The 17,148-nt window shown below is 51.6% G+C and overlaps 1 protein-coding gene and 1 long non-coding RNA gene across 2 annotated transcripts in view; one reads left to right on the top strand and one right to left on the bottom strand.

The window, feature by feature from the left end:
* Window positions 1-3,720, bottom strand: part of Scn4a (sodium voltage-gated channel alpha subunit 4) — a 31,045-nt gene extending 27,325 nt beyond the window's left edge. The window contains exons 1-6 of the mRNA XM_087909859.1: window positions 3,295-3,720; window positions 3,085-3,203; window positions 2,885-2,974; window positions 2,443-2,571; window positions 1,927-2,018; window positions 1,219-1,515 (exon numbers count right to left, since the gene is read on the bottom strand). Coding sequence (XP_087765985.1) covers window positions 1,219-1,515; window positions 1,927-2,018; window positions 2,443-2,571; window positions 2,885-2,974; window positions 3,085-3,203; window positions 3,295-3,567 — 1,000 coding nt within the window. The 5' untranslated portion in view covers window positions 3,568-3,720. The remainder of the gene's footprint in view (window positions 1-1,218; window positions 1,516-1,926; window positions 2,019-2,442; window positions 2,572-2,884; window positions 2,975-3,084; window positions 3,204-3,294) is intronic.
* LOC148120772 (uncharacterized) lies at window positions 231-1,504 on the top strand. Its single transcript, XR_015738735.1, has 3 exons — window positions 231-350; window positions 633-850; window positions 1,394-1,504. It is a non-coding gene; the product is annotated as an uncharacterized LOC148120772 (long non-coding RNA).
* Window positions 3,721-17,148: the final 13,428 nt, after the last annotated feature.

The raw sequence follows: 17,148 nt of genomic DNA, 5'->3' as shown, positions 1-17,148 counted from the left end.
CTGTGGACAGACCTGTGTGCCCAAGGCGGCCACACAGCTACTCCATGTGTGACCCCTCCCATCTTTAACAAACAGTCCTGGATTCCAAGCTCTCCAGCAGGTAAACTGCAAGGGTTCAGCGCTAAACCTCACCTCACCAGCTTGGCAGTGACTCTGATTATGAGGTCAGAATTCACCAGGAGCCGAACAAAGGGCAAAGGTCGTGTGTCTGTGTGTGCATTAGGCTACCACATACTTATTTAACTGTAGGGTTACTTATTTAACTGTAGGGTTATTTAACAGGGTTTCTCTATGAGTTAGAATCTAGGGGCCACAGTGAAGGATGAACACCATTCCAATATACAGACATCGTGAGTACCAGAGACTGAGAATGTGTGTGAGTGTTGCATGTGCCCATAAAGAACAGGCATGTGAACAGGACATGCTCATGCCCTACCAGGAGGAGAGCACAGAGTGTGGGGAAGATGGGGAAGGAGAACAGAGTGCCCAGGCTACAGAAGGATGATGGACTGTGTCTTTGTACAGCGAGAGCTCTGTGTGTGTGTGTGTGTGTGTGTGTGTGTGTGTGTGTGTGTGTGTCTCAGGGAAAACTCGGTCTTTTTTCTCAGCACCAACTGCACTTTTTTTTTCAGGGAGTCTCTTATTGGGACCTGGGGTTTGCCAGTGAGGCAGGATTAGCTCACTGTACAGGGTGCTCCTGAGATCTGCCTGTTTCTGCCTCTCCAGTGCTGGGATCACAGGCATGTGCCACCATGCCTGGATGCTTACATGGGTTCCGGGGATTGACCTTGAGCCTTCAATCTAGCACAGCAAGCACATGTGGATTGAGCTATCTCCTCAGCCTCAGCAGGTGCGGGATTTTAGATAGTGTGTCATCATCGCTTAACCCTTGAGGGAAGTTTTGTCATACTTCATTTGATAGGAGAGGATCTTTTTGTTTTGTTTTGTTTGTTTTTTGAGACAGGGTTTCTCTGTGTAACAGGCCTGGTTGTCCTGGAACTCACTCTATAGACCAGGCTGACCTGAACTCACAGAGATCCACTTGCCTCTGCCTCCCAAGTGCTGGGATCAAAGGTGTGTGATAAGAGAAGGTTCTGAGGGTCATGACTGACTTTTGGAGGCTACCCAAGCTGGCCAATGATAGATCTAGGCTTATGTCCTCTGCAAGAAGCAGCCGAGACAAGGGCTGCCTTAGGAGCCGGTAGCCTCGCTTCTCACCTTCGTCGTTGATGTAAGCGTCCCAGTCAAAGGTGTAGTTGCTGGCCCAGCTCTCCTGGCTGCTCCAAGTGTCGTTGCCGTACCACGTGTCATTGCTGTACCACGTATCATTACTATACCACGTGGTGTTGGTGTCATTCATGGGCGGGGGCCAGCGCACGCACTTCTGACGCAGGTTCCCCATGAAGAGCTGCAGCCCCACGAGCGCGAAGACGCTCAGACAGAAGACGGTGAGGATCATGACGTCGGACAGCTTCTTCACGGACTGGATCAGGGCTCCTACAATGGTCTTCAGCCCTGGGCACAGCAAGGGTGAAAGCATCAGCAGGGAGAAGGATGGGATGGTAGCAGACCCCACCCAGAGCCTCAGCAACTCCATCTCTGAGGCGGATATGCTCCTCAGAGCGCCTTCCCCGAAGCCTCCCTACGGTGGCCCTTTCCTGAGCACCTCCTCTGTGCTGAGCTTGGCTTTACCTGGAGACCGAACGACCTCGAAGATGCAATGGGCGACTGCCTGACCCTCAGAACTACACAAACGCATAGAGAAATTCTAATAAATGTCACCACACTAGCGTTCCCAAAGTGTGTTCTCCGAGCGTTGTCATTAGCCTAGGCTAGACTCTTTGAACCTCAGTGTTCACTTCTAGGCCTTAGTACTGTGGGGGGGGCATGTTGGTCCAGGCAGAGAGTCCCCACACCTCCCAATACCTGGGATTACTGTGATGGTTTTCAGGGCCCGCAGCACACGGAAGGTCCTCAGGGCTGAGATGTTGCCCAAGTCCACAAACTCTGTCACATACCTGAGTGGGAAGTTAAGGTGTGTGTGTGAAGTTGTCAGAAGTGGGGCAGAAATCAAGTGTCTCTGGGCCCAGAATGAGGAGTCCCAAAGAATTCTTGTAATGGGATTATCACAAGGAATGGGGCGGCAGGTCACATAACCTCCAAATTTCCTCTTATAGCCCAAGAATTGAGAAGAACAGTGCTGAGCTTGCCGCTGGAGAGTGGAGAGGCAGGGACAGCCCCCGCTCACCCACTGGCTGTGTGGCTGAGCTAGGCTGCCTCCTAAGGTATGAGGAGGGGACACAGACCTCTGGGCAGGGCCCTGGGAATGTCCTAGTGGCTCAGTCTGTACAAGTCATGGCCCGTGTCACCACCCTCTGTCAAAGCCCTCTTTGGGGCTCACCCTTCTGACCGCTCCCACCCCAGCCCTAACGCCCCGCCTACGCCATGGTGATGACACTAAAGTCCAGCCAGTTCCAGGGGTCTCGGAGGAATGTGAAGTCGTCGATGCAGAAGCCTCGGGCCAACATCTTAATAAGAGACTCGAAAGTGTAGATCCCTGTGAAGGTGTACCTGGCAAGAAGAGGGCCAGTCAGGGCCACAGATGTCACCTGGGTATGTGCGTGTGTGTGTGTGTGTGTGTGTGTGTGTGTGTGTGTGTGTGCGTGTGGGTGCATGGCAGCTGTGGACCTTAGGGGAGGGGCACCAAGATGGCATATGGCTACCCAGGGCCGAGCACATTGGCGAGGGTGATAGCATGCCCTCCCCCACCCTGACTTAAGGCGTGAATGGTCACAGGGACAGTGTGTCTCCCCTGAAAGAGCAGGGTCGCTCTGAGCCCTCGGGATACAGACCCAGAATAGGGAATCTGGGGAGGGCGACTTACTCCACGTCCTTGGACCATGACGGCGGGTTGCTCATGGTCATGAACACACAGTTGGTCAGGATGGTTATCATGATAAACATGCTGAACAGCGTGGGGGTGGGTCAAGGAAAGAGAGGGAGGAGGCAGCCGGGAAGAGGAGGGCACGGGAAGGTCTCCTGCCCACCCCTCACCTCCCCGCCTTTCCCACTGAGGCAGGATATGCGTGGATGAGCACCTTGATGGCCACACGCCTGACGATGCTGAAGGGGCTCAGCATGTAGAGGGCAGGCGTGGCGGAGAAGCGGAAGATGGCCTTGCCTTTGTTGAGCACAATGAAGGTCTGGGGGGGGGGGAGAGAGAAACTGAGTCCGAAGGACAGACAGACAGACGGACAGGAGGCACAGAAAGAGGGAGCCCTCCCACACCCAGACCTTCTTGTCACTGTAGTAAGGGTCCAGGTCCTCCAGGGGGATGCCGATGACTTCAGGTGGGGGGTCCCCATAGATGAGCGGTAGGTTCTTGCCGGCTTCCAGGTCACTGCGTGGCTTCCGCTCAGGCTCCTCAATCTCCATTTGCTTATTCCGCTGCAGCCGGGCCTCCTCCTCCACTGCCCGCTGCTCTATGGCTGCCAGGGACTCTGGGGTGAAGGGGCGCAGGCAGTGGGGACCCAGGGGCACCAGGGTGGGCAGAGATGAGCTGGCCATCCTTGCATCCTGGGCTCAGGGGCCAGAAGAGTGGAAGGCAGCGGGGCAGCTGCAGCCCGTAGTCCTGGAGTTCTGGGGATCACCAATTCCCCAGGTCTACTGTGTCCGCCTCACTTCCTACCTGCCCGCAGGTTGGGCCAGGGAGGTGGGTGCACAGGTCTTGTTGGGGCTGGGAGATTTGCCTGCAAGACCTGGGCTTGCTGCTGCACAGGTGCTGGGCAGGAAGCATCCCCCACCCCAGGCCCCACAGTGCACTCCTCTCTCCAAAAAGTTGCGCCACCTTCGGGATCAACAGAAAACAAACCAGATCCTCTTCAGTCGTGGGAGCTTGGGGCCAATGCCCCAGTGTCCTGACAGTTCAGATGTGGTCTCCTGGGTTCAAATTCCAGGAACCGTGTGGCTTCGGCCTATAGGGACACAAAGAGAGAACCTGTACTGGCTGCGACTGCAGGATCTCCAGGTGGACCAGGGTGAGGGTCTGGTAGGAGGATCCTGAAGCACATCTAGAAAATGAATTGCAGCAGGGTGGTGGCTGCCATGTGGGTCGGCTGATACTGGTTAACAAAGGATGTGTGTGGAGACCTTTGAGGTTTCAGCAAGACTCAATGCCAAAGGATGGCTGGGATGTATTGAGGATGTCTGCCAGGGACAATCTCAGAAGAACGTGGGCCCTGTCTGTGTTTGTCATCTCTGCCTGGAGAGAAGGGAAAGGAAGGTGGGGACATAAGATTTCTTTTCCGACTTATGAGGTACTTGGCAGTGGGCTGGGAGAGGGAACACAGAAGGGTCCCGGTCTGCAGAGGGTCTCAGCAGCTTCCTCCCATGGTTCTGTGGAATCCAAACCTCTGGCCAGATGCAGTGGAACAAGCAGATGTAAGGTATGGGAGGTGGGTGGTGTCGGGAGACCTGGGAAAGGCGATGGGAGTAAGGAGATGGACGGTTCCAGTAGGGCAGGGTTCGAGCCTCAGGGACAGTTTTTGGTTGGTGGTCTCTTAAGAACTGGGTATGAGAAAGGAAGTGTACTAAAAGCCTTGGGTTTTATGGGCAGTATGCGGATCATCTCCTGAGCTAGCCCCTCGGCCTTTCCTGGCTCCTGGTCCCATTTGCTCAACCTGTTCCCCACAGAAGGGCTGTGATGGGTTAGTTATTGGAAATGGTTTTAGGAGAGTGATTCCTTCAGCAAACAGAAAGAACACTGGCCCAGCCGCTCACAACCACTGAGAGGCCAGTATGGGGCTGGAGAGATGGCTCAGTGGGTAAGTGCATATAAGGATCTGTGCTTGGATTCTAACATTCAAGAAAAAGGCTGGGTAACCACATGAACACTTGCAACCCCAGTGCTGGCTCAGGAGCAGAGACTGGAGGATTGCTGGGTCTGTTGCTCACTAGCTGAGCGCTAGCTTTAGAAAAAGACCTGTTTCAAAGAAGGGAAGTGGATAGCGATAAAACAGGACAGCCCATGCCCTCCTCTGGCCTCTGCAAGCACATGTACACATGCACACACATGCACACACACACATGCATACACACACACATACACACAAATGCACGCACGCACACATACACACACACAGAGAAGGCGCGTTCACACAGACGGATGGATCCTAGAGCCTCTACCCGACAGGGACTCTGGCAGACCCCCAGAACGACATCAAGTCAAGTCCTCTCACAGAAGACCCAGGCACAGCAGCTCTGGTATTGTGCACACTTCTCAGGCCTGGTCAACAGATGGAGCAGATGACAGGGAAGGCCAGAGCCATTGGGCAGAGATGGCCACACCCCTCGTTCAGTTACCCAGCTGCTTTTTGCCAGGCTCCAGGGAGTCATGTTTCTGGGGGATGACTCTGCTGGTTCCTGTTTCTCAGCTGGTCAGTGACCCTGGTGTGCACAAGTGCACATCCACACACTCGGGTCTGAGCTGAAGCCCTTCCCAGAGACACTCAGCCTGTCCCAAGCCTTCCCCTGACCTTACATACATGCTTGCATCTTGTCATATGATAGATAATGCTGGCCTACCAGATGGCCTCGAAGGGACCCACCCAGTCTGAAGTCATCTTGGCCACAATACTCCAGTTCTGGTACTACTTGCTCTCCTCCACTGGAGCCCAGGGGACCACAATAACCCAACATCACAGCCTGGCTGGAGGGACCACAATAACCCAGCGTCACAGCCTGGCTGGAGGGACCACAATAACCCAGTGTTACAGCCTGGCTCGGGACCAGCCCTCGAGGAAACTGACCTCACCTGAGTCACAGGAGCCCAGGGACAGTCCAGTGTTTTGAGCAGCCTGCCTTGCTTCCATGTCTTAAAAATGATGTGGCCCACCCCACTGGCCCACTCTGGTCTCTGCTCTGAGACGCACCCCTTCTCTCCCTGGGAACACACAACTTCCCAGCTCTGCCATCCTTTCACCAACCCTGAAGCCACTTCACGTTTGGGGGTTTGGCTGCATGAGGGGAAATTATCTGCATTCCCAGTTCCAACACAGTAGCTCACGACTGCCTATAACTCCTGTCCCAGCGAATGTGATGATCTCTTCTGACCTCCACAGGGACCAGCCACACACGTGGCAAACAAACACACACACAAGCAAAACATTCATTTACAATAAAAGTAAATAAAGATACAAATTTTGTTTAAAAATCCCGTGCTGTGCCGTGAGTGGCGATCCAATTCCTTTAAACCCAGAACTCGGGAGGCAGAGGCAGGTGGGTCTCTGAGTTTGAGGCCAGCCTGGACTACAGAGTGAGTTCCAGGACAGCCAAGCTATATAGAGAAACCATGTCTCGAACCCCCCCCCCCAAAAAAAGCCATGTGCTACCCCCTCTGGCTCAGCTTTGTTTTGTTTATTTGTTTGAGACGGGGTCTATCCTTGGCCTGGGCTCATTGATCAGACTGTTAGCTGATCGCGAAGATTCCTACTTCCTCAGGGCTGGGATTACAAGTATATCCTGCTACACCCAGTTTTGTTGGTTTGGTTTTTTGTTTGTTTTGAGTGGGAACTGAGTGAACTCAGGTTCGTCCTCAGGTGTGTGCAGCAGCACATTTTCCTAGCCCACCTCCCCTCCCCAGCGGTGTTTCCCATGGCTGCCCTCCTGCTTTCTGAAAACAAATGCTTCTTCAAATGTCCACGGCCTCCCCTTCATATTCCCTTCGGATGACCCTGCCTCTTCTCCCCCCTCCTGGCCTATTAGAACAATAATAATCTGGCCAGCTGTGGTGGCGCACACCTTTAGTCCTAGCACCCAAGAGGCGGAGGCAGCAGCTCACTGAGTTCGAGGCCAACCTGGTCTACAGAGCGCGTTCCAGGACAGCCAGGGCAACAGTGACATCACCACCACAGGCTGGGCCTTCCACTTATACTCAAAACCTGGGCCCTGGGCTTCCTCACAGCCTCTTCTTGTGGCTCTTTTCTGTCTATCGCTCATGGGTGTCCGTCTTTTATATTAAAACTGCCAACGACAGTTCCTGCTGGGGAATATTGTTTTAAGCTGTGCTGCCTTTGTTTATGTTGCATTTCTTTAACTCTGTGAGGCTGTGTTACTTTGCCCGTCTAAAACACCTGTTGGTCTAATAAAGAGCGGAATGGTCAATAGCAAGGCAGGAACAAGGCTAGGTGGGGCTGGCAGGCAGAGAGAATAAGTCTAAGGAGAAAAGAGGGAACAAGGAGTAGAGGGCATCGGGGGGCCTGCCGCCAAGCTACACAGTCAGACACGGAGCAGGAGTAAAAGTAAGATATACAGAAGTAAGAAAAGGGAAAATCCCAGAGGCAAAAGGTAGTCGGGATAATTAAAGTTAAGAAAAGTTGGCAAGAAACAAGCCAAGCTAAGGCCAGGCATTCATAACTAAGAATACGTCTCTTTGTGCGGTTTATTTGAGAGGGGGTGGTGGTCCCCCCAAGAAGACAAAAGAGCAAAACATCACACAACAAGCCACCACACCTCACACCTCCCCCTGTCTTCCTGTCTTGGAAAGTGTCTCCACCAGCTGTCTCTCCTTTCTTACCTTTTGCTCCCTCCTCAACCCATTCCAACCTGGCTGCCATCACCCCGCTCAACCGGAACTGCTTTTGTCAAATCAGTGACACCCTCCCAGCTGCCAAGTCCAGGGCACAGGTTTCTCTCCTCGCCTCCCTTGACCTCTCAGGAGCAGGCAGCCCAGTTGGCCACTGACCCTCTCTGGAATCTTCTATTCTTTCGGCCTCCACGGGATCACTCTGGCGGTTTCTCTTCCTCACTGGTTGTCCCTTAACGTCTGTGGTACAGCCCTCTCTGTGCCCAATCTCTCGAGTCACACGGGCTCAGCCTTCACATGGCTATGACAATGGAATGTACGGTAGGAACAGAACTCTACACAGGCACAGCGGCTGCCCTCTGGACAGCTCCATGCTGCTGAGAGGCGAGCCCACCCTCCATGGTTCCACACACTCTTTCTCACGCCAGGAAATGCCACCACTCCCAGTTTCTCTGGTGGACCACCAACATGTGTCCTGAATTCTCCTTTTCTGTCACCATGTGCAAAGCCCTACTAATCCCTTTTCCGCCACGCATGGAAACCCACGTTTTCCCAGCTGCTCATGCCCACGCCGTAGTCACTTCCTGCTACTGTGTCTGCCACTTATCCTCCGAGGCACAAGGCAGTCGCTGAGATTCCAAAACAAGAGTCGGCTCCTGTTTCTCTTAGAATTCTCTAACGACCCTCTGATGGGTTTCGAATACAACTTAAGCCCCCTGCGGTGGCCTCACAGGTCCTGATGCTCCGGCCCCTGCCTCCTCGCCCCTCTTCTGTCCACTGCTCTTACCCTGGCCACTCTGTTCCAGTCCTTTTTGGCCATTGGCTTTGATCCTGCCTTTGGGATTTTGCCCAGCTCCCCTCTCTCTCTCTGGAACCCCGCAGCACCCCCTTTCTCTTCCCAAGGCAGTTCCCTTTCTGACTTCTATTTCAGAGAAAGTTTTTTTCCTCTATTTTACTTGACATCATTTTTTGTAAGTTGCAAATGCTTGCCTCGCTTGTTCGTGTGTGCTCTCCAAGGGATGAGCTAGCAGTGACTAGCAGTGACTGTGTCCGTCTAGGTCACCATGGCTAGTCCCAGCACTGGGCACGAGGTAGGTGTTTAAATAGAGTTTGTTGCCAGGCTTGGTGGCACATGCTTTTAATCCCACACTTGGGAGGTGAAACAGTTAGACGTCCATGAGTTTGAGGTCAGTCTAGCCTACTTAGTGTGTTTTAGGCCAGCCAGGGCTACATAGTGAGATTCTGTCTCAAAAGAAACATCCCAACAAAGGGCATAGTGAATGAATGAATGAATGAATGAATGAGGCCTTGGATACAGACCTTCTAGGGATCTCATGGACTTTTCTATGCTTCATCCACCAACCCATCCACCTATCCATCTATCTCTCCCTCTATCCATCTGTCCATCCATCCATCAATCCGTCTGTTCGTCTGTCTGTCCATTCGTCCCTCTATCCATTTGTTTATATCTCAGAAGCTGAGCCGGCCATGAGTAGGGCTCAGCAATTCACAGTTCGATGCTGGTGGTCTGGGGAAAGGGGACCTGAGCGCACACGACTGTGACAGGATGATGCAGACCCTGTCCTCAAGAGGGCGTTGACAGTGCTAGGGGCGTGGAGGTGAGTGAGCAGTTGCTTCCAAGTGGAAGAGAGATGACTTTTAAAGCTGGGTCTCAATAAATGAGTAAGTTAGGAACACAGGAAGACAGAGGGGAGGACATCCCGGGGACAGGGGCAGCCAGGGCAAAGGCAGACACTAGGAACCCGTATGGATCGCAGAAGCCATTTAGGGAACAGGGTGGGGAGAGGTTGGATGGGGTTAGGGCTGTTGCCAGGCACAAGGGGACTAGACTTCATCTTGCAGCCTTGCAGACTCCCTCCCAGTGGGAGGTCAGATGGAGTCACCGCCCTCCAGTACTGTCCACGACCCTCCCCGCGCATCTAACACAGATGGGAAAGCTGTGCTGTTTCTAGTGGCACTGGTGGCAGGGTGAGAAGACACCCACAATGTGTGGCTGTCCCTGGCAGATACAAAGTGTCAGCAGGACTCCGTGACACCAGGTAGGCTGGTAGATCTCCACGTGGCTCCTTGGGATACAACGGAGTGTGAACACGGTAAGACGATAGCTCCTTCCACCCAACTCTGTCCCAGACTGTCCCTCAGTAACGGCTTAGGTCCTCAGGGCAACCTCTTCCCGAGGCATTTGAGAATGGTGATGCTTCAAAGAACTGAGAGAGCAGGCATTCATTCCCTTGTCCCACAACAGGGAACTAAGCCTAAGAGAGGAGCCACAACTTTCAAGTCCACAAATCCACTCATTCGCTCAACAAACTTCCTGAGTTTGTGGTCCATGCCTGGCTCTATCCAATCTTGGTCTAGGGCAGAGCACAGGGGAGGTAAAGTCCCTGGCCTCGCGGAGGTTGCATTCCAGAGGGAGGAGGCAGACGGTAAATAGGGGAGCAAATAAGATAATTTTAGCGAGTGATAAATCAGAGGCCAAGCCAAGGCTAAAGCCAAGCCCTGGGAGCCAGGGCTGAAGCCCATTTAGAAAGTGCAAAGTCTCATCCAAACCGCCTTCAAAGAGGAAGTTTGGGCGGAAGTGGTGGGTAAATCAGGCCTTCCTGGGGGCCTGGAGTTGGTGAGCCGACCGGGACAGAGGTGGGGGGGAGGAAAGATCAGGAATGGTGAGCCAGGCTGAGGCCAGCTGTCCACAGGCAGGGAGCCCAGGGTGAGGCAGCTCCTCCTGGCGCAGGTCCAGACTGGCGTCGTCTCCCCCTGTGGGATGGCCAGATTGGAACACCCAATTTCAGATATTGTCTGACCACAGAGGCCTTTTCTCCCTGGCCACTCAGGGTATCTATTCCTTGCAGATAGAGTCTGCAACACTTCGAATCTTCTACGAGCTGTGGTTTGACTTCCCAGCCTGGAAATAATGTAAATTCTTTTCTTCCCAATCTGCATACATCTCAACAAAAATATTAGCCCATTAATACCAACAGTATATTAAAAAATTATGCACCATGGCCACATAGGATCTATCTCAAAAATGCAAGGCAAGCTCAAAAAGCTAAGTACTGTAAACTTCTTATCAACAGACTGAAGAAAAAAGTCACCAGATCGTATCAATGGATGAAGGTAAAGATTAAGAATAAAACAAAATAAACCCTAGTCCTCATTCATGATAAGACCTTTTGCAAATTAGAAAGGAGAGGGACTCCCTCAAGTTGATAAAGACAGTCTATAAGGAATCCTACAATTACCACTGACTTCATTGGTGAGAAACCAGACCATTCCAAAAGTTATGACCCAAGCAAAGCTGTCTCCTCACTGCTTTTCAACATGGGACTGAAAGTTTTACCTTTGCAATATGACAAGAAAAGGAAATAAGACACAATGATTGGGAAGGAAGAAATACATCTGTCTTTGTTGACAGATGACATGGTCGTCTATGTCCAAAGTCAGAACTGACGGAAAGACTCTTGAGACTGGAAACAATGACAGAAAAGTTGAATGTACCAGCTGAGGTGTCGAACTTTATAAAGACCCTGCTCAGTTGCCCGCCTGTGCCTCATCCTCTGTATCTGGACATCTCCAGTCTTTTGAAAGGGTGTTGATTTCTTCTGAGACCAACTCCATCTACCTATAAGTACCTATGAATACCAATGTCCCAAACTATTGGTCAAACAAAGTTCAGGATAGTCTCCAAACCACAGATGTTTTTGTACACTTCCAGAATCTTCCCTTCTGGAAAAGTGATTTTTTTTTTGGTGGTGGTGGTGGTGGGGTCTTCAAATATCCAGAAATTTATTCAGCTGCATCAGCCAGAAATCTCTCAAGTGGACTCAGCTATGCCCCTGCTACTCTGTGATATAAATGTTACTGTAAGGAAGTCTTGGAAGGTTGACGATGGGTGGGTACAACCTATCCTGCACACCCTTCCCCATTCCCTTTAGAGCACACCTCCGTGGGTACAGAGGTGCCAGGCAGCTAGCTGGCATTGTTCAGGGTCCAACTACCACTCCTCCTACCAACTAGCCACGCCCTTTATCTCTCACAAGACCGCTCATTGCCTACCAATGTCCAGCTGTTTTGTTTGTTTACGAACAAAATGGCAGGGTCAGTTAAATGTCTCAGTGAGTAAGAGCACATGCTAGCTAACCAAAGCTGATAATCTGAGACCTATCCCCAGAACTCAGGGACAGGACGTAAGGAGCGAACTGACTCTGACTCCCACATGCCTGATGTGGTTACATGATACCCTGTCTATACACATCACATACACAGTAATAATAAATAAAATAGTAAGACATGGTGACAAATACCTTCAATCCCAGCACTTGGGAAGCAGAGGCAAATGGATCTCTGGGAGTTTAGAAGCCAGCCTGGTCTACATAGGGAATTCTAGGACAACCAGGACTACATAGTGAGCCTTGGACTATAACATAAAATGAACAAAATAATCTAAAGTAAGCTGGGTATGGTAGTTCATGTCTTTAATCTCAGTAATTGGAAGGCTGAGGCAGAAGGATTGCTATGCATTTAGGCCATTCTGGGCTACATAGTGAATTCCAGGTTAGCCTGTGCTACAGAGTAAATCCGTCTCAGACACAAGCCACAGACAGACAGACGAACAAACATTACCGAAAGCTATATCTGCTGGTGGAGATCTGTTTTAAGGGTTCCCTGCAGTGGAGGTTCAGATACAAAACTTCCTGGGAGACTCAACCACACCAAACTTCCGTCCTGGTCAATGACGCACTGGGCATCCATATGGACCGTTCTCCAAATATCCCAGGTTCCTACTGTGGCCCAGCTCCAAGAGTGAGGACATGGGAAGGGGGGTGGCTGTCTTACTTTTCTGCCAACACTTAGCTTGGAGAGGAGAAAGAAAAAGTGGCCTCTGCCTTGGCAAGTCAGAGCACGAAGGAAGTCACCAAGTCACCGTAGGTGGCCCTCCCCTCCGGGCCAAACATTGTCTGTTAAAGAAACTCTGTTGCAAGGGTTAGAGCTGGGAGCCTAGAGCAGAAACTCCTAGGCATTGATTGAGTAGCACCTAGAATTCAGGAAACCAACTGGGGTCATGGCGGAGGCTCACGAGGGCCACAGAGGATTAGAATAAACCTTTCCTGGGAGTCCCCACTCAACCAGCCGGCCCGTGGTCTCACTAAGGGACACAAATGACAGTGATGGGCACCCTATTTTGCACTGTGTGCCAAGGGTATCTGTCCTCACTTGAAGGTGTTCTTCCTACAGTCAGTCCTGTGGCCTGCCAGGCTTTAAAGACCCTCCCAAAAATGAGGGGGCGTTCTCTACCAATTTTAGACCTCTCGGCTTGAGCTTTCTCTTCTACCCGGAGTGGAGTGCTTCCTGTTGACTCAAACTTAATGAAATAAGAAACTATTAAGAATTAGGAGATGGAGAGATGGTTCACAGGTTAAGAGCACTGACTGCTTCTTCCAGAGGTCCTGAGTTCAAATTCCAGCACTCACATGGTGGCTCACAACCACACATAATGAGATCTGGTGCACTCTTCTGGCCTGCAGGGGCACATGCAGACAGAACACTGTATACATGCTAAATAAATAAATTTAAAAAAGAAAAGACCCTGTGAGTGGGCCGTGTTCTGGGTGTTTTGCCCCAGATCCCTCTTCTCCAATCTCCTCACAGCTCTCTTAACTCTAGGAACGTGGCCCCAGGGAAGAGTTCCCTCCCAGGCCTAAACCTTTAAGACAGAAAATGTATACCAAGATACAACATTCCAAGTGTCCTCCAACTTGAGAAAACGCCCCAGGAGTTGAAGGATTGGTTCTTCTGGCCCTAAATCTTGGGGCACTCGCCTGCATGGCTGACTTGCGTAAAGTGTCAGGAGGCAGCTAAAGAAGAGTCTTTTTTTTTTTTCTTCACAGGTCTCACAAAATTCAGCAACCCAGACTAGGCGAGAACTCCCTACCTAGTCCAGAATGACCTTTAACTTCTGATCCTTGCACTCCCCCTCCCAAGTGCTGAAATTACAGGCCTATGTTACTGTGCCTAGCTCAGTGCATGCTGGGAATTAAACCCCCAGCTTTATGCATGTGCATACTAGGCAGGTATGCTACCAGTATAGCTACACCCCGGCCCTGAAGTATAAACCCTTCTTTTCCCTCTCTCTTTTCCTCCCTTCCTCCCTCCCTCTTTTTTTCCCTTCTTCCCTCCCTCCCTCCCTTTCTCCCTCCCTCCCTTCCTCCCTCTCTTCCTCCCTCCCTACCTTTTACTCTCCCTTCCTCTCTACCTTCCCTTTCCCCTCCATCCTCCTCCCCCACTTTTGCCTTTTTTCTTTTCCTTATGTTTGAGGCAGGGTCTCGTGTATCCTAGGCTGGCCTTGAACTTGCCATGTAGGCGAAGATGACCCTGAAATTCTGATCCTCTTGCCTCCACCTCAAAAATACTAGGATTACAGACATGCCCTATGCCTGGTATATGTGCTGCTGGGACTGAACCTAGGGCCTAGTGCATCCTAGGAGGGGCGTGGAACCACCGAGTCACGTCCCCAGACCCCCAGGTTCTTTGATGGGCAGACAGCAAAGACACACTCATCTGTACACCGTGCGCCAGGCCCTGTGTCACATGTTCCAGTTTTACTGTACCAGCTAAGGATCTGAACACAGCTTTCTTTTATGCCAACCCCATGCTCCCGCCCCTAGAAACATGGCCTCTCTCCAGCCCTTTGGGGCCCTGGCCTGGGCACAGTGGACCTACACAGCACTGTGGCTCCCTACACTGGCCTGGCTCTTCCTCCAAGGGCAAGCTGGCGGTCTTGCTCGAAGCCCCTCATGGCTGTGGTGCACACCTGGCAGGCCTGGAAGAATTGCTGGCTTCTGGGGGCATTGTGCTTTGGGCGCAGGGGCTGGGAGCACCGTCAACAGTCTGACAAGGAACCTCTTGCATATTTGCTTCTTTTCTTTCTTTTTTTTAAAGACAGGGTCTCTGTAAGTGACTTGGACTAACTTTGAACTCACTACAGGATTATACCACGATCCTTAACTGAAGTTTATTTTTACTGGAACCAATTAATTATCATGTATACACAATCTCTACTATAGCTTATTTATATGATCCGCTCTCCATTCTCTGTCTCTCTTATCAACTCTATGACTCATTTCCCAGTTCCCACTATGACCTATTTGCACACACACACACACACACACACATACACACTCATACACACTCAACTCTGACTCATTTCCCAGTTCCCACTATGGCCTATACACACATACACACACACACACGCACGCACGCACGCACACACACACTCAACTCTGACTCATTTCCCAGTTCCCACTATGGTCTATACACACACACACACACACACACACACACACACACACACACACACACTCAACTCTGACTCATTTCCAGCTGCTCAAAGGGTGATAAGATTGATTCGTTCTATCCAAGCCCAGGGCTTCCTGCCTTCTGTTAGCTCAAATCACTCTGAGAAACAATGCCTAGCACACAGTGGTGGTTCCTCCCCAAACTGCCTTTTGCACACACTATAGTCATGTGTGAGCCCCTCACTTGCTCTGGACATGTCTCTGTGTGTGTGGTGCTGCCTCCACCAGCATGGCACCTCCTCCTGGGTAATTCCTTTCAGGAATTCCCCTGCCTCTGTTGCTCTCCCTTCAGCCTCTCTATACTGTACCTTGCTCCTTCTGTCCCCCTAGAACTCAGAGAATTCCAGAGGCAACCTAGTACAATAACCCCTGCTACCAGCCCCCGTCACAGGGAAAGCGTGAGCTGACAGGCCTTGCAGAAGCCCTGGGAGCAGGCACTGTGGCCACCAGCCACCCAGCAACACCTGAGATCAGCAAGGAAGGCTGACAGGCTCTGCTCTGGCAACTGCCCCTGTCCTCAGGCAGCCTGTGTTGCCTCCAGCTCCCGCTCTTGGGGACGTTCCCTAGAAGTTATGTTGGGAAGGTCTTCTCTTTCCCCCTCTTTAGGATCCTTTTTCCAAAGTTGGACCGACTGAAACCTGCCACTCTCAACAGTAGATCTTTCTACAAAGGACTCTGATGGGGCACCCTTGGCCTTGTTTATTTAAGCCCTTACAGCAACCCAGATGGAGGTCTCCTCAGCCTATGCTATAGAGGCCCCCAATTCTAGGGAGACCAGATCAGACGAAAAACATACCTGATTTTCTCCACCCTCAGTGTGTGTGTATATGTGTGTGTAGTGTATGCATACATGCATGTGTATACGTATATGTGTGTGGGTGCACATATGTGTGTGGGTTAAGATCAGAGGTCACTATTTGATGTCCTGGTTTTGGGGGTCTGAAGTTCACTGATTTAGCCGGATTAGCTGACCAGCAAGCCCCAGGGATTCCCTAATGCTGGAATAACAGGCACGGTTGACTTTCTACATGGGTGTTGGGGATCCGAACTCAGGTCCTCATGCTTGCATAACAAACACTTTATGGGCCAGGCGGTGGTGGCGCACGCCTTTAATCCCAGCACTTGGGAGGCTGAGGCAGGTGGATCTCTGTGAGTTCGAGGCCAGACTGGTCTACAAGAGCTAGTTCCAGGACAGGCAACAAAGCTACAAAGAAACCCTGTCATGAAAAACCAAAATAATAATAATAATAATAATAATAATAAACATTTTATGAATTGAGCCATCTCCTCAGGCCCCAAATCTCGGTTTTGAAGGGTTCCCCGAGGCTGTAGTTTCTTTCCTTCTCCCACTCCTGTGGTGAGGGGTTTTACTTTGTTGCGTAGACACAATGAACTTAACAAGCGCTTCCCTACTCGAGCTTCCGCACTCGAGACATTGCTCTGGGCACAAAGTGCCCGCGAACTCGCGGAATCCTCTCTTTGATTTTGTCGGTATCACTTTGTTGATAGATGAGGCATAGGAAGGGTAAGCGACCCACCAGGTGCTCAGTATATAGTAACTGGGATTGACAACTGGGCCTGCAGCTTGCCCTAACCACCAGGCTAAACTGCTACCCACAGGCTATAACCTGCTAGTACCCATGATGGGAGTCCAGTGACTCCTGGATCTTGCCCTTCCCTCCTAGGCCAGGACTCTAGGTAGAGGACCCTGAGACAAAGACACTGCCCCATCTGCCTCCCACCTTGCCCACTCTATTGCCTTTAGGACTCCTGGAGCCCACTCCCTCCGCAGCCACCCTCCCCACCCTCAGCACAGGGTGTTGACTGAAGACAGCAGGGAATAAAAATAGCAATGCTGATGCTGCAGAACGGGATGCACACACGAAGGCCAGGAGTGAGGGTAAAGGTGAAAGAAACCCGGGTCCCCCAGCACCTTCAGAGGGAACCACAGCGAGACCTTCCCTGTCCCTGCCACAGTGGGACCCCTGAAAGGATCACCGGGTTGACCCAGAGCCCCAGAACCTGCCTTGACCACTCATAGTATCCACAGACCCAGAAAAGCTCTGTTCTGACTCAGTCCCACCCAAGTTCCTCCCCAGAGAGCAGGGGCCTTGACCACTGTGGATTGAGCCCTGGCCACTCCCTTACAGTGTGCCCCGGGCAAGCGCTATGACCTGTGTGTCCAAGTGTCTG

The sequence above is a fragment of the Myodes glareolus genome, chromosome 9, assembly GCF_982192425.1.
Source record: "Myodes glareolus chromosome 9, mMyoGla1.1, whole genome shotgun sequence".
Classification (NCBI taxonomy): domain Eukaryota; kingdom Metazoa; phylum Chordata; class Mammalia; order Rodentia; family Cricetidae; genus Myodes; species Myodes glareolus.
Note: the sequence above shows the minus strand (reverse complement) of the source record. Positions and strands in the feature narration are given on the sequence as shown.